This window comes from Poecilia reticulata, chromosome 15 (assembly GCF_904066995.2).
Source record: "Poecilia reticulata chromosome 15, P_reticulata-male-v2, whole genome shotgun sequence".
Lineage (NCBI taxonomy): Eukaryota > Metazoa > Chordata > Actinopteri > Cyprinodontiformes > Poeciliidae > Poecilia > Poecilia reticulata.
Window position 1 is genome coordinate 26,240,732 of NC_088844.1, and position 27,661 is coordinate 26,268,392.

The 27,661-nt window shown below is 39.0% G+C and overlaps 1 protein-coding gene across 1 annotated transcript in view; it reads left to right on the forward strand.

Moving 5' to 3' along the window:
* The first annotated feature begins 543 nt into the window (after positions 1 to 543).
* The window catches only part of LOC103461042 (inositol polyphosphate-5-phosphatase A), a 195,586-nt gene continuing 168,468 nt past the window's right edge, over positions 544 to 27,661 (forward strand). The window contains exons 1-3 of the mRNA XM_081616722.1: positions 544 to 631; positions 1,182 to 1,370; positions 1,752 to 1,858. Of these exons, the coding sequence (XP_081472848.1) occupies positions 1,775 to 1,858 (84 nt within the window). The 5' untranslated portion in view covers positions 544 to 631; positions 1,182 to 1,370; positions 1,752 to 1,774. The remainder of the gene's footprint in view (positions 632 to 1,181; positions 1,371 to 1,751; positions 1,859 to 27,661) is intronic.

The following is a 27,661-nucleotide window of genomic DNA, read 5'->3' on the forward strand; positions in this document are numbered from 1 at the left end:
CGTTTTGGAGAAAAGGGTTACAAAAAGGCTGTTCTTTTCTGTTTTTATTATACTAGATGTACTAAAAACAAAATTTGTAGCTTTGGCATCTGGACAATAAACTGCTCTCATACCAGGCATTTATTAATCGTGTGTAAGGCATGTAAACTTCATGGGTTGTTATTGTAAAATGAAATATTTATTGGAGATAAAAGCCAGATGTTTCTCATGGGTACATTCCTTGAATTATATCAGCAAATACTTTGCTTAATGGGAAAATGCGTCTGATTAATGATGAGTGGGCTGTTCATTCAACCAACTAAAAAGATATTAATCTAATTCAGAACTCAAGAAGCACTCTGAAAATTGAGACGTGTGTCCATGTTTGAATCTTCAACCAACACAAACTCAAATATTAGACTACATAGAGGGGCGATATAAAGATCTAAAGGTCTCCAAAACAAAACGACCAGTCTCCATTTCTGTGATAACCGTTAGGAAACCAGCCAATCAGGCAGCGGCATTGTTTTTCTCTTGGCGCTGATTGGCTGTATCCCCATAAGCACAAGTATAGTAGAATGTAGCTGTTAGCTTCTACGGCAGCACTAAGACCATTTGACGGGTTTTCCCGAGGATGTTAATGCATATTGAGGTATATTTGGTGGTTTAACTATTAAAATAGGCAGTTATAAGTGTTTTTAGATGGAGTCGTCTTAAGTATTAGCGGATTTTAACTATTCGCGGGTGGATAACTGCGAATAGCAGGGGTTCAGAAACGCTGAACCCCTGGGTTTTTTTTGTTTGATGGATTTCCTTATTTGTCTTTTTTAGCACATTTTGACGCAGTATAGTGTCGTATTTTCTTCAAGTTGACTTGGCTTAACATTGAAACTAAGAAGCCTTTTTATTGCTAGTGCTATGAGTTGAAGTTAGTTTTGGAATTTCGCCTGTTATTTTTAATTTATTGCTGGGTTTCAGATGCTTAAACAAGGGCTGCTGCTTTGGCTTCTATTTCCATGTGGAAATAATTTGACATTTTTCTAAAATGTTGAAAGGACTGATTTTTGCAGTGTAGCAGGTTATGACAGATTAGATAACCTCCATTTTGTTTGTTGTTTCTCCCTTACTCCACACCCCTCAACACATCCAGAAAGCTGATCCGTGTCAGACGTGTTGATTTGTTGTCTCCTTGCTTTAAATAGGACTGGTGAGGTATGTCTGTTGCATAACCAGTGTGTGCAGCACAGAGGATAGGATGGTCAGAGTGAAGTGACCCATGCCTGGCGATGTTCAGGCCGGATCCTTTCAGCTCTAGGTTCCATCCTTCCTCCACAAACCCACCTCACAGCTGCTCCTGTTCCCCAAGTAAACGAACCAGTGAGGCCTGAATGGTGGGTGTCACAATGGATAGTCTAGAAATAAACCAGTTTGAGCTTTAAAGGTCAATACTATCTCGGCTACCACCTGTAATGTAGCTGGGCTCATTCATTGGATCCTTCTGTTGACTAATTTCTTCTGTTAGATGATATTTTTGTTTGCCTGGTTTTAAAACACCAGGGATAGCAGCTTCATATTTACCAGTAACCTTAGTGGGAAGTAAAAAAAATTACTTGAAACTGTGACAGAATGTGCTTCAGTCTCATGAAACCAAACTTGAACTTGGCCATAATTTCAAAAGCTACATTTGGCACAAAAACAACTCTTAAGCATAACCAAAAGAGTGCCATGAACCAATGTGAAACAATATTATTAACTGGGGTTACTTTTTTCAGATGGAGCCAAGTTTTTCTTCAAGATGGATACAGTTGTGAATTGTTCAAAACCCTTGTGGTTCCAGAAAACTGGATATGAAGAGGAAATTTACATTTTTGGCATCACAGTGAGTAGAAGCATACACACTAACGAACAAGAGTAACTTCATGAAAGTAATACTGAAGATCTGGAATGACTTAGCCATGGTTTCATAACTAAATTTGACAGAAAAAAATAAGACGTTAGAGGTCAAGAGATGTTCTCATGCCCCGATGGATTTGGAGAATTTTTGCAAAGTAAAGTGGACAAATATTGTCAAAATCAGGAATGCTAATGTACTCCTACTGAAGAAGGTAGAATCCTTGAACTGAACCAAAAAGTGATTCAATGATGCATTTGCAGCATCCCTGTTTAGTTCACTTTAATTAATTAAAACAAAACTAGAAAGTCAGATTTGTTTGGGTAGGTGTGAATTCGCAATCAGACTCTGATGTGGACCAAAGAAGTGAACTCTGGTCCACCTACAAACCCAGGTCTCAGTTTGAGTGAAGTAAACTGGTGAGGTTCGAATGCGAATGTAAAAAGCAGGAAGTGTACCATAGTGCAAGGCATTCTGGGTAAAAACAACCAAAACAAAAGGAACTGTTTGTGGTTTTTTACCAATAAATCTGTATTTATCTTCAGATTCCTCAAAGTGAAGATTTTATATTTTTTATATACTCATCAGCGTTTTCTTCTGCAAAGTCTAAAAAAATGAGAGAAACAAATAATTACATTTCCATAAATTGATGCATTTGCACTAAAAACTCCAGTGTTGTCAGTACAGCATGTCCTAACCATGCAGGATTGAACAGGAGTCCCAGTGTTGACATGAAAACAAGCGCACCTCTGCACATGCTTGCACAACAAACACGCTTTGCTTCGGGGTAATCTCGGAGTTTCCTGGAGCCGACATGGAACCACATCTTTCATTCATTGTAACATTTTAGTAAAACATTCCCTGTGTTCCTCTCATGGACAGATGTGCACTGGAAAATAAAGTTGCATCACTCCTTCCCCCAACATCTTCCTCCTTCATGGATCAGCGGAGCCTAAATCTGGAACAAAGACGGGGGAAAAAAATACGAGACACATGGCAGCAAGATGCTGTGTGCAATTACTGCTAATGATATGCCTCCATGCAAGCTGCGGCCTTAATTAACTTTGCAGGAAGCCAGGCCTGTGCGAGCTCAGCGTGAGGGGATGCAGACCCAGAACTTGAAGCCAAAGCTAAGAAAGCACACCTGTCCTTGACGTTGCTCAGACAAACACGCCTGTTATCCCAGATTAGACCTGTTGGGTGGTCCTGAGTGAAGAGTAACATGATACGGATGTTGGAGGTTTTATCCTGCAGAACGGAGCTAAAGCTGAAGCTCACACAAGAAGTTCTGGTCGGGAGGAGGCTAACCGGCAGTGGCAGGAGTGGATCTTAAAATGGAACCCAAGGAACAAGGACAATTACAAACTGCGTTTCCGTTACAAGTGCGCAAAACTTTGTCTGTATTCCACTAATGTCGGCATTTAAACACAATTTTGCAATATGGTGTTTCTACTAAATAAGGCAAATAATTAAAATCACACATGAATAAGTTTGTTCACGTGATACGTCATTAAAAAACACACCGCACCATCTTCCTCCTCCCACTTCCTGTCATCTTCTTCGTCTTTTCTGCCAGTAGTAACATCCGGTTGTTGATCACATGACTCACATAATGCAAAAAAAAGTGTTTTCATTGCAGTTTTGAGAAATACACAAATTTTGATATAGCTGAAACATGTTTTTCCCACCAAACATTTTGATGGGAAAAACATATTTTTTCTACTTAGCAGATTTATTTACGTAATTTCACAATTCTCAGTTATATGGAAACAAAACCACAAACACACTCAAAGTAATTAACAATTCGTTGTTAAATGTTACAATAATCATGAAGTTTATGGGTTATTTCTGACATTTTAATGCATTAACTTTACCCAAAGAGCCGAGGTGGGTAGTAACTAGATAAATAAACTCAGATACATTTACTTGAATAACTTTTTAGAAAAAAAAAAATTACTGTTAGAAATAGTTTTACTGCACTGTACATTTAAGTTTTACTTGAGTAATATTTTTATGGAGTTAAACATTCAGTATATTTTACTCTTGTTTCAAGGAGAACCCCTGGCGATATGCATTCTGTAAGTGAGTTCTTGCAAAACATAAAAATAAAAAACGGGAATGCAAATTGTAAGATATTTGCATTACCAACTGTTAGTATTAGTTTCATAGTTTTTATGATTTGGAAATTGCTACATCTGTTATTTTGGAATAGTTATCTATTTTTATTAGTTTTTTGTTGGTTATTTTTTATTTTAGTTTCCAGAATTCAGATATAATCTTAAAATTTTTCCATCTGGTGACATTATTTTGAAGCATTAAATCAGATATTCTGAGTTGCCTTTTAATTTGATACATTTTGCTTTAAACGGGTAAAAATATGTTGAGATATTGCTACTTTTACTTGAGTACAAGTTTTATGTTCTCTACTCCTCTCTTCCCTTCACCCTTTGACTAAATAAGAAAAATATTTAGTCTTTTTAACTATATTCTTTAAATTGTGTATTTCACCTTGCTGAAAAAAATCTAATCATTGCATAATGACTCAATCAAGTTCATTTGTATAGCACATTTCAGCAGTTCATGAAGTACTTTACATCATAAAAACACAAAAATCTAAAATTGAAACATTACATTTTGCCAAGTGCCGTCATTATACATCAAAAAGTCGGTTAGTGTTTCATTTATTATGGTTCAAAAGCAACTCTAAGCAGGTGGTTTAATGACCTAATGCATAAATCATGACTTCATCCAGTTTCTGCCACCATCATTTTCTTGTTTTCCTTTTCACTCACCGCAGCAGATGCTGTTTGGCTTCTGAAAACACACCACTATAACCTTTTAAGGGCATAAAAACAATGAAAACCATCCCGCCTAACGGGTTAGAAGTTTATTCAACGCATTCCACCTTTGACTGAAGTTGCAAAACAAATGATAGGGTAACTCCAGAAGCACGGCGTTGGCTCCTGTTCAGAGCCATGCCCAGGAGAACTGTCACCTTCTTTGTCCTTGATGTCTTGCAGTCATTTCTCATTCCTGCCGTCTGCATCGACAGGCAATTTTTGCTGCCTGAGCTTTTTTAAACGAAGTCGTTTTTATTGATCCCGGTTAATCATTCGGGGATTGATTGCTGCACTCCTGGCATTCAGTAGCAGATTTAGGATGGTATAGGGTTGGACAACATCCAGAGTTTGAAACCTTTAAAGCTTCCTGAACGACACACGTTGTTACTGTGATGTTACAGCATGAATCACACAATAATTACTTATCTATTCCTGTTCCATAGAGAATAGAGTAATCGTGCCTTTATTATAGTAGATCAACATGGCAAATGTTAGAGCTAATTAAATAATCCAAAGGTTTATTTGTTGCCTACAAGGTGAGAAACCAGAGTCATAGTTTGTATCAAACAGATTCTCCTCCAGTCAGCTCTGCTTCTGCGCAGTTTTCCATGGTGTTACTTCACATCACAAATACTGACTCTTTTTTTAGTCTGTTTGACAATTTAGTCTTTTACCAGTTTTTACAATTACTCGTCTATGCCACGGACTTGGTTAAAATTTTAATTGACTTAATCTGTAACTAATTAATCGCAATTAAGTTTTTTTAATAGAAAACTTAATATTGACTAAATAAGATTTTCAACTCAAAAACCACATTGAGTTGAAATGTCTATTGAAAAAATAGACATAAGAGCTCAACAGCAAAGATATTTTTTGTTTTAAATCTGTTATTTAGCTCATTCAACCATCAAATTGGTGCAAAGTGCTGCTTTAATTGGATCATTTTGAACAAGTCCTCTAGAAATGTGGACTGTGGACGCTGACGTTAGCATTGGGCTCCTGTGCTCCTGCAACATGTTTAGCATTGAGATGCTATTTTAGGCTCCCACTTTAACACAGTAGTCATTTCCAGCATGCATCCCATCAGATGTTTTTTTTGAAGCAAAAGTGAACTCTCAGTAGGCCAAGAGAAGCGGCTTTACAGTCCATCATTGTTGTTTGCGGATGTCATTTGTACGTCAGATTTACGGGCGTACCAGAAACGAGCAACGGTTCTGGCTGGAACCTTTGTAATAAAAAAAGGTTAAGCCATTAGGACAGGGTTGAAAGAAGATGTAATTTGAATCATTTCTGTGTCGATTTGGCATTTTGTGTCCTGAAAGACCTGCTGACCAGACTTTCTACTGTGGGTATATGTGCAAAAGCCATCAGATTTCAAATTAAAGTCTCCTGGTATCTGACATTTGGATTCCCAGGACCGTAGGAAAGACAAAGGCCTGCAGCATTACAAATCCTCCACCATAATAAACACTAGACATCACTTCACGCCAAACCCATCTGCAGTGTTTGTTGCTCCTAAGCTGGACCCACATTACACTATTTTTTCAGACAGGAGTCTTTAACTGTGTGAAGGGAACCAGCCCGATTTCAGTCAGCCAAACAAACATGTCTGAATGCTTTGAGGCAGTGGAACATTTCCAAACAGCACAATTTTCCGTCTCTACTAAGCGAGCGAAAAGTCCTGACAGGCAATTAGCAGCAAACACCTGGTGGAAGTGCATTTCTGCTGAGCTACATTTCAGTCCAAAGTTCCTAAGAACAGTTGTAAACGGCATAGTGGAAGAGCATTGTTGTGATAATGAAGTGTCGGAAAGAGCAAGAGCTTCTTAAAGAGACAGAGGCTCGATTTGTGAAGTCAAATGTCTTGAAATGTACAGCATATTTATAGCAACTGAAGGTGACATAGTTACCTGTTGGAAACCACATAATGCTGCCCCTTTGTGCTACTGTAGTGTGAACAGAACTTTGCAAATTATTAATGGTAGGAAAGCTTCTCCAACTCTAAAGATGGAGCTAAAAAAAACTACTAAATTATTGGCATTTATGGCTGCTTAATTGATTTGCAGTAATTTGCATGATTTCTGCAATTGGAAAACTTTTTTAAGTCAATTAGGAAGCCATGAAGTAAACTGGTTACACTGTAGATTATTTGTGAAGGTATCCAGATCCACACTGCCATATTGTTGGTCATCCTACTCATGCTAGCACATCACAGCGGTCGCAGTTATTTCAAAGCGCTTCATTAAGCAGCTTTTTTGGGGTTTTCTTTCCGTTTGAGAAATTTCCAGCCCAATTGTGACTCATGCAGTTTCAGGGAGAAACTCCATGAATGACCAAAGTATCTGGGTGTGGTTCCAGTTGACAGTTTACATGACAGCCTGTGGGTCAAACCATGTGACCTGGATAATCACAATCCAGGCCCTGGCAGGAAGCAGCCGTCACTTATGATGGACTTTAAACCTGTTAAGCGCTCGGCGTGTTAGTGTCTCGCCTCCTCCCACCCACTCAGACACGTAGCGCTCCTTCAAATATTGACACAACTGGACAGACTGAGTAAACATCGAGACTTCTTTGTGAAGGCCATTTTTTATTTCAGGGCGATCCGCGCCGAGGCCGTGAGCATGCATGAGTTCTTCCCTGAGTCCTCCGGGATGCGGTCGTGGTTCTGGTTCTGCTGGGCCTCCCTGAGCAGCTGTCAATGGGCCCCAGGGACGAAGAGTGAGGCAGAGGCAGGGAGCCGCCCTGCCCCCATCTCCTACCAGCCTGCCTGCAGACACTGAAGGAGGGGGATGGGCTTTCATGCTCAGACATAAAAAGGGAGGAAATTATAAGCTGCTCCTCTGCATCTCCAGGCAAAATTAATTTTAAACATGCAGATTTGTACAGATAACACAAAGCAACTGAATCTATTTGTCTTTTCCCTAATGCACCCATTACTTTGCCGTTTTCATTCCCAGTCTCCAGCTTTCTGTTTTCTCTATTGTCTTGAAACATCACAATTAATCTGATGTTTAGTCTGCTTTAATTGAGCTCTAGTTTGGGTTTGTTTGGAGAGGTGAGACTGCGCAATCAAAATCTGATGCAGGTCAGAAAAGTGAACTCTGGTCGACCTACGGAGCTTGGTTTCAGTTCAGGTTTGTTAGATTTTAGTCTGCGTAACCCCAACATTTTCATTCCACGTGCGACCAGACCCGGAGTTCTGTTTGTCATTCAACCTTAAGAAATACGGAGATGTTAGCCATATATAAAAATATGTATACACCAATGATATGGTGTATAATACGAGAACAGAGATACAGTAAATAGAGAGCCAGTCGCCGTCCAGTGCTGGGCTATCTGTCGTTATCAGTTTATCCAACACTGTGTGACCGGCGCCAGTTTTATATATTTGTGGTTATGTAAGCGTGCAGCAGTGTGCATGTAAGCAGATAAGAGCTGGAGAAAGGACACAAAACCATACATTCATAACAGTTTCAGTGAACTCTGGTGAAGTTTGAATGTATGTGAAATGTATGCCAAGTGGACCGGAGACTGCTCCAAAAACAGGAAGCAGACTCTAGCGCAAAGCATTCTGGGTAAATAGAACCTAAACAAGCGCGGAAATCTAGTCCCAGCAGGAGAAATGGCTCGTAGTCTTTTACCAACAACAAAAGACGACTGCTAAAATCTGAGGCTGCTTCATTTTTATTTACTTTGTCGTCAAGAAGGAAGTTGCGCTCAGTGTCTTCTTCAGAGGTTTTTGTGCTGTTTTCTTCAGCAGTTCTTGGTGCAGCGCCCCCACAGGTGAGATGTGGAGCAGATTTTTCAAAAGGTTTAACTTGACGCAGTGCACCAGCTGAAAATGTAACAAATGTAGCGAATTTGGTCCCCAATCGAACCGAGTCTACTGGACTATCAGGTGTGGAAACACCCTAAGAAACTGTTTACAAATTCATTCCCATAATAACAGAATCACTCGTGACCCTTCTTTACACGAGATACGGAGCAATTATATTCTCAGATTGGGAGTTTATTGAGACATGTAGCTCAGGAAACGAGACTGGGTCACAAGAGATGCTCACAATAGTTTTTAGAAATCAAAGAGTCTACGTTATTTGCCTTCATAAACGCAGTAAAGGTTTCACAAATCACGAACTGTGTTTCAAGCATCTGTAGAACAGTTTAGTTCATCTTTCATCTCTCTAAATAAAGCGGTTTTCAAACAGCATCCCATCTAAGATGCCTATAAAGATATCAATACAATGAGAAAAGCTTTAACATGATTTATATCTCTTTAAATCCAAAATATCTTATTTTTTAAATAAGAAGGATTGCAACAGTAAAACATAATTTACTGTTAAAGAGGGAGAGTCATAGGGAGAGTCACCTTTATGCTTATAAGAAATCATCTGTCAGAGGAGAGCATTTTTATATCTTCTTACTTGAAAAGTTACTTTGTTATTTTTTTTCACGTTTTAAGTAATAAAATGTTTGCTCTAGCAACTAGACAAATACTTTGTGAGATTTTGTGTTTTTGAAGTGCATAATCTCCTAAAACATTGGGGTGAATGTGTTGCGGTAACAGTTACGGTATATTTAGCTCAAAAACCAAACAACACTAGACGTCATCAAAAGACAACTGTAAAACAAGGTGGTGGCAGCATCATGCTCTGGGGTACTTTTCTTCAGATGGAGCTGCATAGAGGAATTTTAATCAGAGGACGAACCCCGGACTGATTTAAGAAGGCTTTGAATTACACAGGATAAAGTAGAAATCATTCTTTTTATTTTGACCTGATTGTGTTCACTTTTGAGAGAAACTCAGGAAATCTTAAAACCATATCTTAATATCTCTCCTGTTTACTGGACGCTCTACCTTCCTGCATCTCTGTTTGTTGTCTTATCTTTCAGACTCTGCTCTCTGGCTTCTTTAGGCTGTCATTATCTGTCGATTATTATGATCTGCAGCACATTCTCAGCGTCAGTCATCTGGCACAGAGGGAGAGGACATTCCAAGATCATGTGATTCACACATATGTTCCAGCTGAGTCACACACACACACAGATCTGTTCCCATCATTTACCCGAAAGGATAAAGGCTTGGTTTTGGCTAAACTACGAAGTGCTAAGTGATTGTGCAACTTAATGATTCTACAGTTATAGCTTGTAAAACTTTCACCAGGTGAGATGAGTGGGAAAATGTGAACACTATCTGGAGAAATTACATCACAACGGCCATCTCGATGATTGGTTTTTCACAATAACAAATAACTTCACTTAAATCCAGTTTATTTTTTCTTTTCTCTACACAGAGTCGAGGGTTTTCGTTTAGATTCAAGTAAATACAAACATGGCTGATTACATTTGTTTCAATCTCAGGCCACGTCTTCACGGGAATGTGAAGACGTGGCCTGAACCTTTCCTGTCCTCTAAAAAGGAAAGGTTTTTCTTTTTTTGGCCCCTTCATTGTCACAGAAACTGTGTTTTAGGGGACCCAGAGCGAATATTTCAAGTGGATGGCGAAAACTCTGACGTATTTGCCCAACCTTCGACTGGCTTCATATGCCAGATTCTCATCTTCCTCCACTGCTCCTTCTGGAATTTCTCCCATTCAGTTGAATTCTTTGAATTTCAACCAGACCAATTAGCAAACAAAATAAATTTTGAATGATGATGTTGATTTTGTGCATTGTTTTAAAATGGTAGTCTGCCTGTAGCTTTAGCAAAGGCAACAAAGGAAATAAATTAAGACATTCAGCTGGTCACGCAAACAAATATTAAGTGATTAAATTCAGATTAAAAGGGATATTTATGACATTGCTGGCAATGATGTCCTGGCTCTACTCCGCATGCAGTTTTCCATAAGCTTCATCGAGCTGGCGCATTGCATATGTCACAGTCAAACGTTAGCGATCCAATTATTGCAAATTACAGCAGAGTCCACGCATTCCTGATAAACATTTTTAGATGTGCGGAAATTCTAGCATCATCAACAGATCCCACACTTTTTGTGCTAATAGATAATTGTGAGTTTATTGGAATTTCTCCGCAAAAATGGTCAAAAACGTTTGGTTTAAGTGACTCCCAACTCCCACCTGCAGGTGGCAGTATTTCTTAATGCTACACTTCTGCTTCAGCCTTACAAGATGTCCAGTTAGCTGTGAAGTTGTAACTCGAAGCTGGTTTTGACCCGAGGTAACGGCGCTCTATTAAAGAAGTTGGAATTTCAACACGGCGACGCCCATAATCATTGTTTGCAGTAGATAATTTCCAGCTTTGCTTTCTGTAAGAAAACACGGCTTTCAACTGTTCAGTTTATAGTTGCGGTCTCTACATGCGACATTAATTTTAGATGCACTGTTATATGTGTGTCTTGTAAAATTAACACGTTTCCACCACATATTACTGGAGGAGGAGCGGCCATATTGAAACGCAAAGTCTGGGGATCGCGGGGTTGTTTAATGTTTTCCAGTAATTAATATGGTGAGTAACAAAAATGGAGCTATTTAAGTTAATTAAAAATGAAAAATATTCTCATCCTTTTCCTTCTGTATGTAGATTTTGGAGGGGGTTGGATGTCCCTTTTATGTGCATGTGAATGTTTGCCTGCAGCTATGCTGATCCCATCTGTGAACTCTGCCTCCTCACAGCTTGATCCCACCAACACATCTATTGTTTGACTAATCCAGACTATTACCATTGCTGCACCACAACAGGCGCTCGCCGGAGCTCCGGATGGCTCCTGAAACTCTCTCCTCTAAACTGACAGCAATCTAATTAAGTCAGAACAGGCCGGGCGGGTGGAAGCGTGCTGCTAGTCGGTACATGTGTTGGTGCATGACGTCGGCAGAATCCAGAGGATTAGTAGCATTTTGGTAATGGGGTGAGGCCAGCCAGCCACAGGTGGTGATATGAAAATGACTGCAGTTATTAGGATTGATTACATTATTATACATATTATTAGATTTCATGCTGTGGAGCAAAGTAGTGAAAGATTGTGAAGTGAAAGAAAAAGACACATCATCAGCATTTTTACACTGCAAAAACAAAATATTACCAAGTATTTTTTTTTGTCTAGTTTCCAGTGGAAATATTGTAGCACATTTGAATTTAGACAAAACTAACTTGCAAGTAACTTTTCAGCATAACAGTCAGTAATTCCTTGGTATCGATGAGAAAGTACTAGATATAGGTTTCCTAAATATTTCCTATATTTTCCCACAATGTGGAGATAATGACTAGATATTTTGATTTCTATCATCACCTTTGTAAAATAATGGCCTAAGTTGATGTATTAGGCAACAAAAAAAGAAAACGTTTTGAAAAAACTGACTTCAGACATTATTTTAGGAAGGTGATGATATAAGAAAAATGTCTTGTACATTTAAAGGAACTCAGAGTTTTACGTGTTTTGCAGTTTTCTGGACATTTGTTCCAGATTTGTGTTTTAAGGAGTTATTGACTGAAAACAATGTTGTACTTTGTGCTGAAAAGCCACTTGTAAGTTAATTTAGTCTTATTTCAAGCATAAGTAAAAAGATATTTGCTCAAGAAACTAGACAAAAAAAAATAGTTGGTAACATTTTGTTTACTCTCAGTGTGCTTTTAATAACTACAAAACTAAGTTGAATGCAGAAGCCTCGTTAAAAACTTTGTTTGTACCTTTTTAGGATTTTTATTTGTTTGTGAAAATGTCACCCTAAAAGATTTTTGTGAAGATTTGCTACATTCTAGAATTGTGGTCAGGGGCCACAAAAAATCATTTGAAGGGCCACACAGTGCCCTCGCACCTCCCTTTAGGACACCCCTGATCTACACTTCAAATGAAAGAAGTTGTGATTCTAGTTTTGCTCAGGCAGTTTTATTGATTCCTGCAGCTTAAGTTTGCAAGGCATTTCTCTTCCTGGTAAAGGTCAGAAGCGATGTCCACTCTGCTGAGTATTTCTTCTGAAAATACATCATTTCTGCTTTCACTTGTACTTTTCTAAATGTGAACACACACACGCACACACACACACACACACACACACACACACACGCACACACACACACACACACACACACACACACACACACACACACACACACACACACACACACACACACACACATAAATCCTTTCCTCCGTCCTCCTCAGCCTCTCTGCCGGTTCTCAGCAGTTTTGCTATAAACGGCTTTCTCCGAACGCCTGGAGGCTTGTCTTGTAACCAAGAACTTGGAAGCGCACATGAATAGTTCATGCAGATAAAAATCGCGTATTAAGCCAAGGTACGGGCACTCGTGTTTACCTCCAGGGCCTTTGCTAACCGACCTAGCTCAGCTCTCTGCTGGAAAAGAAACTGGATCTCTGTTCTCGTTGCGGTTAAGCTGACTGAAAGTCAGAGGAGCTGAGTTTGCAAAGCGTCCAACTCCTGAACCCTGGGAACTGTTGATTCTTCACTATTCTTGCTGCTGCTGTCGTTTTTGCACGCTCAGATATGTGAATGCTTAACTTTACTTTGACATAATCTCCAAACTGGGTGCTCTAATTGCATGCATCCACTGAATCCAGAGATTCAAAAGCCGGAGAGGTTTCTTTGTAAACAGGCCGCCCTTCCCCCCGTGTTTGACATTCTTTAGCCTTGTAAGGCAGATCGGCCTCAGATGTTGCTCCAGAAGAGAATAACCACAACTCCCTGTGTCTACTGTGCACCACCGCCCAGTCCACAGAGGATGAAAGACTCTCGCTTCATTTTCAGTCCAACATCTGGAGAAATGCGCCGTCTTTCTCCCGTACCGATGAGCAAACTGCTTTAGGCCTTGAAGCAGGATTGAATTCCCAGAGGAAGGAAATGCCAGTCTGCACATTCATACCCAAAGCTGCTCAGTCATTATCTCTGACTGCCCATGTGAAACACAGAGACCTTTTTTAAAGGTGACCTTTTATGCTTCCTTGAACAGGTTAGGATAGGTCTATCGTCTGTAAAAATCGTGTTCATTACATTTTTGGCTCAAAATCATTCGCAGATAATGAGATTATAGTCTGGTACGTTCTGTCTATGAGCTGTTTTGGGCGTCTTGTCACTTTAAATCCAAATGAGATGCTGTTGGCCGAGCCCCCACAACTCAACGTTTACACTCGGACATTAAAATGCCTGCAAACACATGCACAATTTTACATCCATACATCTTTGAAAAGTAGAAGTAGAACCTCCTACATAACCAACAGGAATGCAGCAAATGGTTTCTGGATGGTCAGTCAATAACAAAATACTAGTGTTTCCAGCAGCCATTGTACTGCTGGAAACAGTACAATGTAATGTACAGTACATGTTAGCCTAGCTTGGGTAGCTAGGCGACGGGTGGAACGCTGCTGGGGTTGCTAGGTTACAGGCTGGGCTTTGGAACATTCCAGAAGTTTTTGAAACGGCTCATTTTCCAGGCATAAAAAACCCATTAAGTTATTGCCAGTAAAACAACTTTGTAGGTTTTTTTAACGTACTTGGGCTGTTTTTTTTTTTTTTAGAAGCAGTAGAAACCCAAATGGAAGTACAGAAATTTACAAAATGTGAGTTTTGCACATCAGGTCGCCTCATCGTGCACTCTCTCGCTCCGGTGAAACATCAGCATGATTTCAGGCGAAGGGAAAGAAAAGGTTCGCTCTCTGGCAGCTAGCTGGAAGTTGGACCTTGTAACGGCTGCTTTGTGCCTCAGGGCTTCACAGCAAGTTAAGCTTGTGGTTTCGTCTGTCTCTGGTGAGTACTTGGAAATGTTTACAGTCATCTGGATGAAAATCAGATATGAGACGACACGGATGACTGAGCTGTTGAGAAAAACCAAACGATTTCCTTTGTTATTAATACTGAAACTAAGTCGGCTTTAAATGGTGTATCACTGCTTGCGATAAATGATCAACTCTGGTGGATTTTTAACTGGATGAATGTTAAAATTTGACTATTTAAGCAACATTTTTTAACCCATGCTTGTGATTTCTGCCACATTTTTCCACTGTGTTTCTGTCTGCTGCACCGCGCCGCTCCACCCCCACCTGGTCCAACTACTTACCTGTCACGCCTGAGCTAATGAGCTCCCTCTGGTTTGTCTACCCCAGGCCATTTTAGGCACATAATATGGGAAATTTGTTTTCTGTAGAAGGTGATCAGACTTGCAGAAACGCAACGTCACGGAAACAAATTTTGTCTGTGCTTTCCTTCGTGTGGAAGGCGGTTATTCTCTCAATGGATGCGTCGATTTTCTTCACAGTCTAAACCAAAGACCCGCTTTGCCCTCAGTCAAGCTACATAAAAGTTACACATCCGAAAAAGCTACATAACCTTTTGAACAAAAAAGGCAACTTCAATAAAAAAAAGTCACAGGTTTTTTGTTGTTGTTTTTTTAAGGTTTTACAATAAAGAAAGTATACAAATCTGCAGAATGTGACTCTTGAGTTTTTTTGCAGAGCATATCTAACATATTTGGAAGCTCAGACATCGAGACGTAATGCGACTTGGCTGGCATTTGCAAAGCTGCCAATCCAAGAGCAACATTTATTTTTCTTGATGGAAATAAGAAAACTGTAGATGTTTGCGCAGTAGAGCTAAATTGATTTCTACTATTTGTATTAATGTATATTAAAGTAAATTGTGTGTTTGAACTATTAATACTAGTAGTTAAAAGCGTTTGTGGAGGGAGTTTCAAGCTGATTCTGGGAATTATCAGTGGTATTTCCAAAGTCTTTTTGCTCATCTTTTCCAGGGCAGCTAATAAACTTTCCTTTTCAAAACTCTATTCCAGCTGTTTTTGGTTTTTTTTTTGTGGCTATTTTTAAACAATTTTAGCATGAACGCCAATGCTGTGGAAAGATACAGCCTGAGAAATTCCCAAATCTGTAGATTGCATGTGTGTGCTATCCATTCTGCAATGCGGTAAACACGTACACAGGTCTTAAAAGAAGCAAATCTGACCTCCAAATTCATATAGTGAGGCTCCTGTAGCAGAAAGTAGCCAGAACATATATAAATGAGTCTCTTTCATCACTGCTGACTGAAGGATGGTGTTGAAGTCGAGCAGAGATGCAACACATCTCTCTCCCACAAATCCCTGCGGACACAGTGGTATCTAACAGCCACCTCACAGGTTTCCCACTCTTCTCATCAACGACAGCTCCAAGCTTCAGCCCACTACACACACATACACACACACACACACACACACACACACACACTTGCACAGGGTAATCAGCAGGGAGGAAATCAATGGCTGCCTCTGTGCTGAATCGCAGTTTAAGCCATCCCAGTTAGACTCTTTCAGCTGATCAGCGTTATCCTTCAAGTGTTTAAATGAACCCTCCCAACCAAAGAATGAATGTATCTTTGATTCGCCCTTAATCAGAGCAGCAATTACACACTCCCTAATTATATCTAGTGCAATCTGTGTTTAATTTGATAGCAGACCTGAATTTGTTATCGTCAGTGTTTCCATCCGCAGCTCAGGAGAAATGGAAAATCTTTACGTGATGCCCGCCGATGCAAGACACGCACATTCAACGAGGCTAACAGCCCACATCCCCGCCGCTTATAACTAATATTAAAGCGAGTTGGGGTCTGGATTGCAGGGGTGGAGACACAGCAGTGTGCTGCTCTGCAGAACAAATGCATTTGGGTAAAGAAAATTATGTTAAAGTCAAGACACATTCAAAAATTAATAGTAATTTGTGGCATCGCACAATATTAGAAATCACAAAGTAAACTGATAAACTAAGTTTTGATCTCTATAGTGTGGTAATTAAAAATGTTTTTAAAGAGCCAACTGTTTCTGCATATTTCAGGATTTCATTCAGTTTGTTCCAGAGCCGAGGGGCATAAAACATAAATGTTCTCTCATCTGGAGACAATGAGTCCACTTGGTTTATAGGTGATTCATATTTACATTCATTGTCTTTTAGATAAAAGCATTTTCAAATCCTTTGATTTGAGGATAGGCGTCTATTCTTCTGATGTTTTAGGGTGTAGTCCGGTAGACTCGGTTCAAATGGGACCAAAATTGAAATGTGATTCCGTTTTAGCTGCTGAAGGATGAACTATGTCAAATTAACTGAACTAATTGAAAAGCCTGTTCCTTTCCCCGCCTGTGGTGACGCCGCATCAAGAACTACTAAAAGAAACAACACAAAACTTCTGAAGAAGACATTGAGAGTAATATTCTTCTTCATAAAATATAAACTATGGCGTCAGATTTTAGCGATTGTAGGATTTTTCTTTCATTGTTGGTAAAAGACTGAGCCATTTCTGCCGCTAGCGCGTTTGTTTTGGATTTATTTACCCAGAATGCCCTGCACCGTAGTCCGTTTCCTGCTTTTGGAGTGATCTCTGGTCCGCTTGGCGTTCACATATGCTAAAAATATCCCAGTAAGTAAATGACTTAATCAGTGGAGCGTTATGTTTCACACGGGGTCAGTTTGGTTTGTATGTTTTTTTTTTTTTTTTTTAAATCTTAGCGTATGAATTTATCAACTGAAAACTACATTTTTGATTAATGAGGTTATTTTGGTCTGATATTAAATTTTTATGGATGATCTAAAACATTTAAGTGTGACAAAGATGCTCAACACTGCATCAGGGAGGACTTCTTACACAAACAATGTTTTAAATGTAGAATATATTCCCCAAGTTACCATGCTTTTAATGCATTATGCATCACTATAGTTAGCCAGTATGCTCATTTTTAACATTTAGCAATAATTCTATTTTTAAAAAGTTTTATGGTTGCTAAAGTGAACTCATCTAAAGTCTGTCGCAATAAACTGTTGCTGCAAAAGATTCCTGCAAATGATGTAACAAGCTGCTTAGCTTAGCTTTCTCATGTAGCCGTTTTTTATTTATCTTAAGGAAAAATAAGGGCTTTATACGTGTTTATAGTGTGGTGAAAGTGACTCATTCGGTCACATACGAGGTTGGATTCAGCGCCCATTAGGTCATTTGCGGTTTGGTATTTTGTTGTAGGGAGAAAATAATGAATCAACCAAAAGGATTTATTACCTTTGTTTAATTTACCGCCAACTTTGCAGCTCAAAATGTGACTCAGCAAACAGTTGAAGGAGAAATGTCAGATCAGATTCATATTCTGTTTCAACAGACAGTGTTTGCACTGCTAGAGGGATCTAAAAGTGCATTTACGGGAAATAATCAAACCACTTTGCAATTAAAGATTAAACCATTCTTGCATGAAGGATGTAAGTAACTGACTGCCAGGATGATGTTTATAGAGAGCCTGCTAATACAGGAATGCATGTGCTTTGCTTTTTATGCGCTCATTAAAGCACTCCAAGGTATTGTACAAAATCCAAAAGATCGTTTGACAAAAAGGTCAAGATGAACTTTTCGTTGAGGCAAATTGTTCAACACAATGCTATAAAACTACTCAGACTCTCTGCAGAAAGTCTGATTTCTTTGAATTTTAGATGTTTTATCTTACAGTAAAAAAGCTCCCACAAGTTCTCTGAATGATTTCACAATCCTTTTCTTTCAAAATATCAAATTGCTCTGCTGACTAATGTAACAGGAAGCATGAGACGTACAACAGCGATGACTAAATGTTTGCCTTTTATGAGTGGTTGCAAATGACTCAGCATCAACTCATGACCTCCAACCGCAAAATTATGGCCTCAAGAGCCGAGCCTGGACGGCACCTGGAAATTCTTCATTGTTTCACAAGAAAAAAAATGTGGATATCAGCACAGAGTCATTAAAAAGACACAGATGGTTTTGTGTAATATAAGCACTTTTTGCTAGCTGTTCTTCCTCTACCCCTTTGAAAACATGCTGAAATATGTTTTCAGCATATTTCAGCTGAAAACATATTTCAACCTTTACACTTTATAGTGTAAAGGTTTTTAAAGATTTGTGATCTTTTTGCTTCCAGCTATTGCTAGCCACATTTATATGCTAGCTAACGCTAAGCTAGCTAAGATCATGTTTAATGAAAAAATACTACAACTTTCAGGTAGTTTAATTTTTTTAATATAGTAAGTAAGTGAACATTGTTTGTGCTTAAATATTCAACATATCTTTATATTTTATTTACACATTGTTTATTTTACTATGCTAGCTATCAAATTTTAGCTAGCTAATTGTTTGAGCTAACATTGTGACAGCAAAAAATAAACAAAGAAAAACAATCTTAGTTTTATCATGTTTCAGTGTTTTAACTGGGTGTTATATTTTACATTTTTGGGGCTGATAACTGTTCTTATAGTCACGATTTCAGTCTATTTTCATTAAAAACATTTAATTAGGTTCTCAAAATGTATTTTTAGTTCCATCTCCATGTTTATTCAAAACTGAAAAATGTACTTTCTAAAAATAAATTTCTCAGAAACATTGGTGTAGCTTTCAGAATAATCATATCCTTTATAATTATGCTGACAATATGCAATAAGGAAGCAGTAAATTCATTTTTTTTATCTTTAACTCAGAAACCAAACCCATCAATGAGACAAAATCAGCTCAAGATGGTGATTTGTTTTTGTCAAAAATGAAGTTGTTATATTTACAAAATGAACTAAAGTTTATAGTATTAAAAGAAAAGGATGAGTTATTAAACTATTATTGCAACAACGCAATAACTGGAAGTATAACAACTAAATGTTTATCACACTTTGCGAGATATTATCTGACCAAAATAAAAAAACTCAACAAAATTAACTCAAGATCTAGATTTCTTGATATGACATAATTAATTTCTTGTCACGACAAAATACGTTTGAGTCCTTGCCTCCTTTGATAATGACATTTTTAAACTTATTGCAAAGGTTTGAGCTCAGTCTTGACATGTTTAGCTAACCTTACAGTTTCTCCAGTATTTTGAGTTTAAGTGCTTGATTTCTCAACATCATATAAAACAGTCTTGGATTCTCAAGACCTTGAGATAATGAAAATGATCTTGAGATCTTATTTGCTGAGTTAATTTCACCTCGTCACATTATTGCCATCGTTAAATTTTCCTTCCGAGAGATTATTGCGCTTATCTTCCACAAATGTAGTAATAGCGCCCGCTATGTAATTTTTTGGTTTAATTGCCAGACCAGGCCTGCAGATTAATATTATTGCTTCATTATGGCGGTTTTGGATTGACCGAGTTAAATACCAAGCTCCAAAGTCTGTGCACGATCACAACTCCCTGTATATCACAGTAGAAATGACATAACATGAAACCATGTCAAATGTTTTGTTGGTTGCTAAAATTGGCAGAACAAATAAACTGAGCTTCTTGAATCTGGAGGAGTCTGGCATGTGTTTTGTTTCTCTCGATTGCAGACTATGCTTATTTCTGTTTTGTGGGTTTTCGTGTGTTTGGAGTTTGATTTCTGGTTTCTTGAGGCCCTGTGATCTTTTGTTTTCTCCTCGTACAAAAGTCAATCTTGGTTTTAGTACTTTTACTTTTGCCTCACTCATGTCGAGTTAGATGTGTCGTGTTTCTTCTTTACTTTGTTCTGTTTTTAATGGAGACACTTTTTGAAAAAATTATGTTTGGCACGTTTTTGTACTTCCCGTTGGGTCTCTAAAGCTATAAAAAAAAAACAACGAAAGCACTTAAAAAAAAAAAACCCAACTTGTTTTTGCCAGTAAATTCATGTGCTTTGGTGTCTGGAAAATGAGCCGTTTCAAAAACCCCTGGAACGTAAAATGTAACTGCCTGTTGCCTAGCAACCCCAGCTGAGCTCTAGCAGGGGTTGGTCAGATGGTTTTACGATGGTCGCTGGAAAAGACCAGTGTTTTGTTGTTGATCTACCATTCAGAAATCACTTGCTTCGTTCTTGTCGGTTGTGTAGGAGGCACTCTTTCTGCTTTTCCAAGATGTACGGTTGTATAATTGCACTTCTATTTGCAGCCACTTGTGAGTATAAACGTTGAGTTGGGGGGTGTGGCTAGCAGCAACTTATTTGGATTTAAAGTGACAAGAGGTCCTAAAACAGCAAAACTGAGCAAACAAAAAGACTCTGAATGATTATGTGCAAAAAATGTGATGAACATGGGTTGTATAGCGCATACACCTATCCTAACATGTTCAAGGAAGCACAATAGGTCACCTGTAATGGTTGGATATCCAACAGGTGTTGGATATTTAACACACCTGGCCTCAAACTGGGGTTCCCACACCTGTTGTTTATTTCTTTTCACTTCCCTCAGTGTCTGCACTGGCTTCCTTTGTTCCTCACCAGATCTTGTTTCTTTTTCGCCTTCGGTGTCCCGTTAGCCCCGTTTTTATAGTTTGGTTTTGCTCCTTTCACATTTTTGTCCTCTGTATCTGCAGCCTCTTCGGCTTCTGAAATATATTAAATCCACGCAGTGAAATGAACACCGCTTTCCTGGATCTTTCGCGGCCCTGACTGACTGTATTTGCCGCTCTGAATTCGTCCTTCGAATTATTGACAAGTGTGAAGGTTTGGAAGGTCAGCAGGTTACGGTTAGAGGTAATGATGTGGAAAGCTGTGCTGGAGGAGGTGGCTGAAGGTGCGAGGGGGGCCGTGACAGCTGTCACACAGTAACAAACGCCTCGCTCTGTGAATGGGCGCTTGGCGACGAAAGGTGGGGGCTGGCGGAGGCTCCCTCAGCCCCCAGCTGCTGCAGACTTGTCACTCAGGATGTTATCACAGCCGCTCATCTGGACCGGTGCTGGCCGTCGGCTCGGTTAGTATTAGCTGCACATCGCCACGGTGACTCTTACAGCAACAGGAAGTGCCCATCTTTTCATGATGTAATGAACCAAGAATCTTAAACATTCTGGATTTGGTGACTTAATTAGACGGAAAAGGATTTTGAAGTCTTTTAGTCGTGTTGATCACAAATGTAGATGATCAAGTCAAACCAATGTTGATGAAACATGAAGTAATACCCAGTTAAGTGAGTCGGCTCACAAAATAAACCAACTAATATGTAATTTATTGGTTAAATAAATCCAATGCTGCCACCTAGTGGTAATAAAGGAGTACTAGGGCCAGCAAGAGATCTGTTTTTGTTGAAATTATAAGAATAAAATATTGTAGGTCCACTACATTTTTTTTCTGAGATTAAATGGTAAGTTTTTTTTTACCAGTAAATAAGTCTAAACTTTCTGATAATTTTTGGTGGGACTTTTTTTATTTTGATGCCTTTTGAACAATTTTAGAAAGAAGCCCAGCTGGTGATATTGTAATTTTTTGTCAGGTTGATTCACAACATTTAAGATAAATGGAGACTAATCACTGCAGGTGTGTGTCTGTGTCTGGTGGATTTTTAGTTAAAACATTCAGTGAGTAGAGAATCCAGAACTTCTGCTCAACTAAGAGTAGCAATACATCATAATAACATTACTCAAATAAAAGTGTAGTAAAATTACTCCTTAAAGTACATAAGGCAACACATTGTGTGATTTTATGGAACAACATGTCAGGAAGATGGTGGACGACCTTCATGAGTCTGGCTCATCCTTTCATACAATTTACAAATGTCTGAAGGTGCCACGTTCATCAGCTCAAATAAATATATGCAACTCTAAACAGCAGTGGGATGTCCAACCATTAAAAAGGTTCTGGGTCTCAAAGATGAATGTGTTTAGGTGCGAAATGTGGGAATAAACTTCAACAATCAACAGAAGGAAAAGACTGTGAAGACGCCGGCGAAAGCTGGAAAGAGTCATTATAGGTGGGCAAATTATATGAGCAGAAAGGTCACTCAGCGAGGAAGAAGCCATCATACCTAAAGCAACGTATCAAACAATCAAGTTAAGAATCTTAACTTTTAATTGTCATTTCTCAAGATATCACCTTTGCAATTGTCTTTTAAGTGGACAATTACCTGAGGCACAGGTGGCTTAAAGGTAACAAAGTCTATTTTGGAACAGACATCGCAAAGTTCCTCAGAAAATTTGTGCGTAAAGCCAAAAAAGGGCGTGGCTGCAAGTGACCCAATTACGATTTTTTGTGTGGGTTTTTTTTTTTTTTTTGCCTAAATGCGACCAGAATCTGATCTTTTCTTGACAGTCTGCGCAATACAAGGCGGATTTTTTTTAATGCGACCCAGGCCACTTGGATACGTATCTGATCTTTGTAACCTGAATCTGAACGTCCAGGTTGCGTTCAGCCGACTGATTGTCATTGATACTCGACAAACGTCACTATTCTGCGTCCTGATACGCGCAAATCAGAAAAAAAGAACAAACATGGCGGACAATAATGAGGATTAAATTGTTAATGTGCTGCCTCCAGTCGGACAACAACTTCAAAATCCACTGACAAAACACTGAGAGCGCTCTCTACCTGTGACGTTATTGCGCCCTCTACTGCGCATGCGGGACACTTTCAGCTCGTTTGCAGCTCACACTGGAGATCGCATCTGGAAGTGTGAACAACCACGGCAACAAAAAAAAAGAAGAAGAAGAAGAAAAAAGATTTGACAAAAAGTCAGAATTGGGTCACTTCAGGCTGCAGTGTGAACGTTGTTTTTGCTACACCAGTTCTGTCAGAGAGAATGAACCGACATTATAACATTCCCAAAATGTTTGATCCGAGTCATACAGTTTGAAATGCAAGTACACCGAAAGGAAAATAAATAGATTTCTGCTGCTGTCTCATTATTCCTACATCCATAAATTGAAGAAGAAGAAAAAAATTAAAAAATAAAATAATAATAATAATAATAATAATAATAATAATAATAATAATAATAATAATAATAATAATGGGCTGCACAGTGGCGCAGTTGGTAGAGCTGTTGCCTTGCAGCAAGAAAGTTCTGGGTTCGATTCCCGGCCCCGGTCTTTCTGCATTAAGTTTGCATGTTCTCCCTGTGCATGGTGGGTTTTCTCCGGGTACTCCGGTTTCCTCCCACAGTCGAAAAACATGACTGTCAGGTTAATTGGCCTCTCCAAATTGCCCCTAGGTGTGAGTGAGTGTGCGTGCATGGTTGTGTGTCCTGTGTGTCTCAGTGTTGCCTTGCGATAGACTGGCGACCTGTCCAGGGTGACCCCGCCTCTCGCCCAAAACGCTAGCTGGAGATGGGCACCAGCACCCCTCCTGACCCCATTAAGGTGCAAGAAAATGGATGGATAATAATAATAATAATAATAATTTCTAAATTGACTTTTTCTAATTATACTGTATTTTTCTTTAAAATTAGTTTATTATCAGAAGGAAGATGGGAAAGTAAACCCTTTTTTCATTAGAGGTGCTTGTGCTCCCTCTAGTGGTAAATAGAAGTTTTATCATCCATTTGTACAGTAAGTGGCACAGCGCTTACAACAAGAGATAAACAGTAAAATATGTGACTATTGGACGTATTTTGAAGATGATTTATAGAAATATCCACTTTTCTACTGATCAATCACTTTTGATTTATCATTCATAATATTTATATCACTGTATCAAAAATATACTAATAAATATCCAATTTATATCTTTTATTTTAAATGATTTTCTCTTCCATTAGTAAAAATAACTTCTTTTATTCAGTTTGTGTAATGTCAAGCCACAGCATCTCAGTCAGATTTATGTTAGGCTTTGACTAGGCCACTCAAAAACCTTCATTTGTTTGTTTTGGATAATTATCACAAATTGATGTTTTTTAAACCTGGAAAAAGAGGTAAATGAGGATAAAATAAGGAATAGTAAATGGAGAAACTGACCTAGGTGAAAATACACTCTAAGCTGAGTACGAGGAATGAATTAATAAAAAAAATAAATAAACCAGGAAACAGTTAAAACTAGAAACACAAACATCCCAAGATCATAACAGGTTTTTGTTTTTTTTTAGGTTTGGAGCAATTTACTCCAAAATACTTTTTCTCAAAGAATGATAAAATGTAAAATTTAACCTGGGTGAGCTGTGTTGTGTTGGACAAAGCAGGAAATGGATTTTGTCTGCAGTAATGAAAACATTTCTCCTGTTTGTTGTGGTGAAGAAGAAACCAAGAAACAGTTTAATCATCAACCATCACAGCCTGAAGAGCAAAAACACAAAATCTTACCCAGTATTTTTGGTCTAGTTTCTAATGGAAATATCTTAGTAAACTTGAAATTGGACAAAAAAATTTCAACAAGCTATAGGAGCTTGTTTTAAGTAAATAATTCTTGAATATTGATGAAAACCTACAAGTTCCACTGACAGATTATTTCAATTCACGTCTTCATCCATCCATTTTCTTGCACCCTGGTCCCTCAGTGGTGTTGAGAGGGTTGCTGCTGCCTCTCCAGCTAACGTTCTGGGCAAGAGGCAGGGTCACCTGGACAGGTTGCCAGTCTGTTGCAGGGCAACACAGAGACACACAGAGACAAACAACCATGCACACACACACTCACACCTAGGGGCAATTTGGAGAGGCCAATTAACCTGACAGTCATGTGTTTGGACTGTGGGAGGAAACCGGAGTACCTGGAGAAAACCCACCATGCACAGAGAGAACATGCAAACTCCATGCAGAAAGACCGGGACCGGGAATCGAACCCAGAACCTTCTTGCTGCAAGGCAACAGCTCTACCAACTGCACCACTGTGCAGCCCCATTTCATCCATCCATCCATCCATCCATCCATCCATCCATTTTCTTTCACCCTTGTCCCTCAGTGGGGTCAGGAGGGTTGCTGGTGCCTCTCCAGCTAACGTTCCAGGCAAGAGACTGTGGGACTGTGGGAGGAAACCGGAGTACCCGGAGAAAACCCACGCATGCACAGGGAGAACATGCAAACTCCATGCAGAAAGACTGGGGCCGGGAATCAAACCCAGAACCTTCTTGCTGCAAGGCAACAGCTCTACCAACTGCACCACTGTGCAGCCCCATTTCATGTCTTGTTAAAAGTAAATTAATCTTCCACTGTGTTGATTTCTGCTGCCATCTTCTGGAAGAAAGCGAGAATGCACCCAGTTTTCCTCCTTTCCTTCTCGAAACGGCTTCCCTGAATCATCATCACAACCTCAGGTTCTTTATTTCCACAGCAGATCCAATAAAACCTCCATCTGCTCCGGCTGGTGCCTGTGATGATGTATCGATTTACATCAAACTTTAAACTTTCACGTCTGCTAAATTGTTCTATCACTTTAAATACAAACAAAAGTGGTGTCTTAAAATCAAAATCTTGTGGTCAGAAGGTGGAAAATTAATTTCTCTAATCCAGCCAAAGCCTCCCGTTGATGCCAATTAAGCCCCAGTCTGCCGGGACATTTACATAAGGCTCTGGAAGCAGCACAGACCGCGGCTTGTTTCCCGATTTGGCAGCGGCTGTTTCCTAGATACACACAAGCCTGTTTTCAACACCTTCAGGAGCTTTGTGTTTGACAAGCAGCAAAAACACAAAAAATGGACCTAATCCCTGAGGTTTATAGTTAGAACAGCTGTCTCATTACGAGAACTCTGGATCACCGGGTCGCTTGCTTGACATGTTTCCAGTTACGCTTTTAGTTTTCAGAAGGAAAAGGTGATCTTTTCCACAAAATGACATGTTTTATGCTTTATTTTACTGCTGGAACTAGAGCTGGGCTTTTCTTTTTATAGTAATGTGGAATAAGAGTAAACCATCTGTCAGCACAAAAGCAAATGGGTGAAAACAGAAATGTGAGGATGTGAGCAATCAACAGGATCCAGTTTATATCCAATGATGGTCCCATGCCTCCGATTATGAAATTAAATGAAAACTTTATTTACAGCTCTGGAAAAAATTAAGACACCACTTAAAATGATCAGATGTTACTTTTTATAGGTTTATGTTTGAGTAAAATGAACATTATTCTTTTATTCTATGAACTACTGATAACGTGTCTGAAACTCTAAGCAAAAACTTTGTATTTAGTTGCAGAAAATGAGAAATGGTCACAATAACAAAGAAGAATCAGCAGCGCTTCCAGACCTCAAATAATGCAAAGAAAACAAGTTTAAATTAATTTAGAAACAATAATACTGATGTTTTAACTCAGGAAGAGTTCAGAAATCAGTATTTGGTGGAATAACCAGGAGGTTTTCAACGGGGTTCAGTGCAGTGGGCTCTTCATTTTTTACAGTGTATTTCAAATGTCTGAGAAAAACAAAACAGAAAAATAAAGATTTACATAGATATAGCTGCTTCTATATTTCCTCATGATGTCGTCAATTTTATGAAATGCACCAGTTCCTCCTGCTGCAGAACAACTCCACAGCATGATGCTGCCACCACCATACGCCACCGTTGGGATGATGCAAGCATCCTTTTTTTTCTCCAAATATAACAGTTACACTTTAGCTTCATCAGACTGCAGGACACGTATCCAGAAAATGTTTTCCAAATATGGAAAACATTTTTCGTTTTCCACATCTGGATGCTAGAAAGCAGCAAACCAGCAAAGCTGCTCACATTTTCTCAGGATCTGAAAATGACGTTTAGTTAGCCTCACCTTGCTGAGATTTCCTTTTTAAATAATTTAGAGTTTTATTTTTGTTCACAAAGTGATTACAGTGGGGCTGAAAACAATATAGTTACATTTTATTAACCAATTGATCCAATCCAGTGCAGTTTTGGTTTAACATTTTTATTGCCGCTTCCTGTTGACTGAAACTTGTGTTTGGTCTCAAAATGTCCCCAGCTCTGTGCTGCAGCAGGCAGGTTGCCTCAGTTTCTCTCTCTGCTGAAATAAAAATGATTCAGGCCATGCTTCTGGCCCCTTTCAGAAAATAACTGACCTCTTCTCCCAGCAGAGTATCATGTTCCAAATTAATTGGTAGGGGAAGGCTAAATTAGTAATGGAGCAATATTCTGAAGTCCCCACTGGGAGCTCAGAAATAGGTTTCCTCACAGTGGGATCCACTCTGGCCAAGAGAGGGAGATGGAGAAATATGCCAGAGATTTTAAGATCACAGTGCAGGCAGAACACAAAAAGCTAATTTTGTGCTCTGACCCAACTAAAGTGATACGACAGGGTTGACTGAAGCTCCCAGCTAATCACAGGGCAGCAGATGGACTAAATGCTCTGCTTGACTTATAAATGTGCTTATTC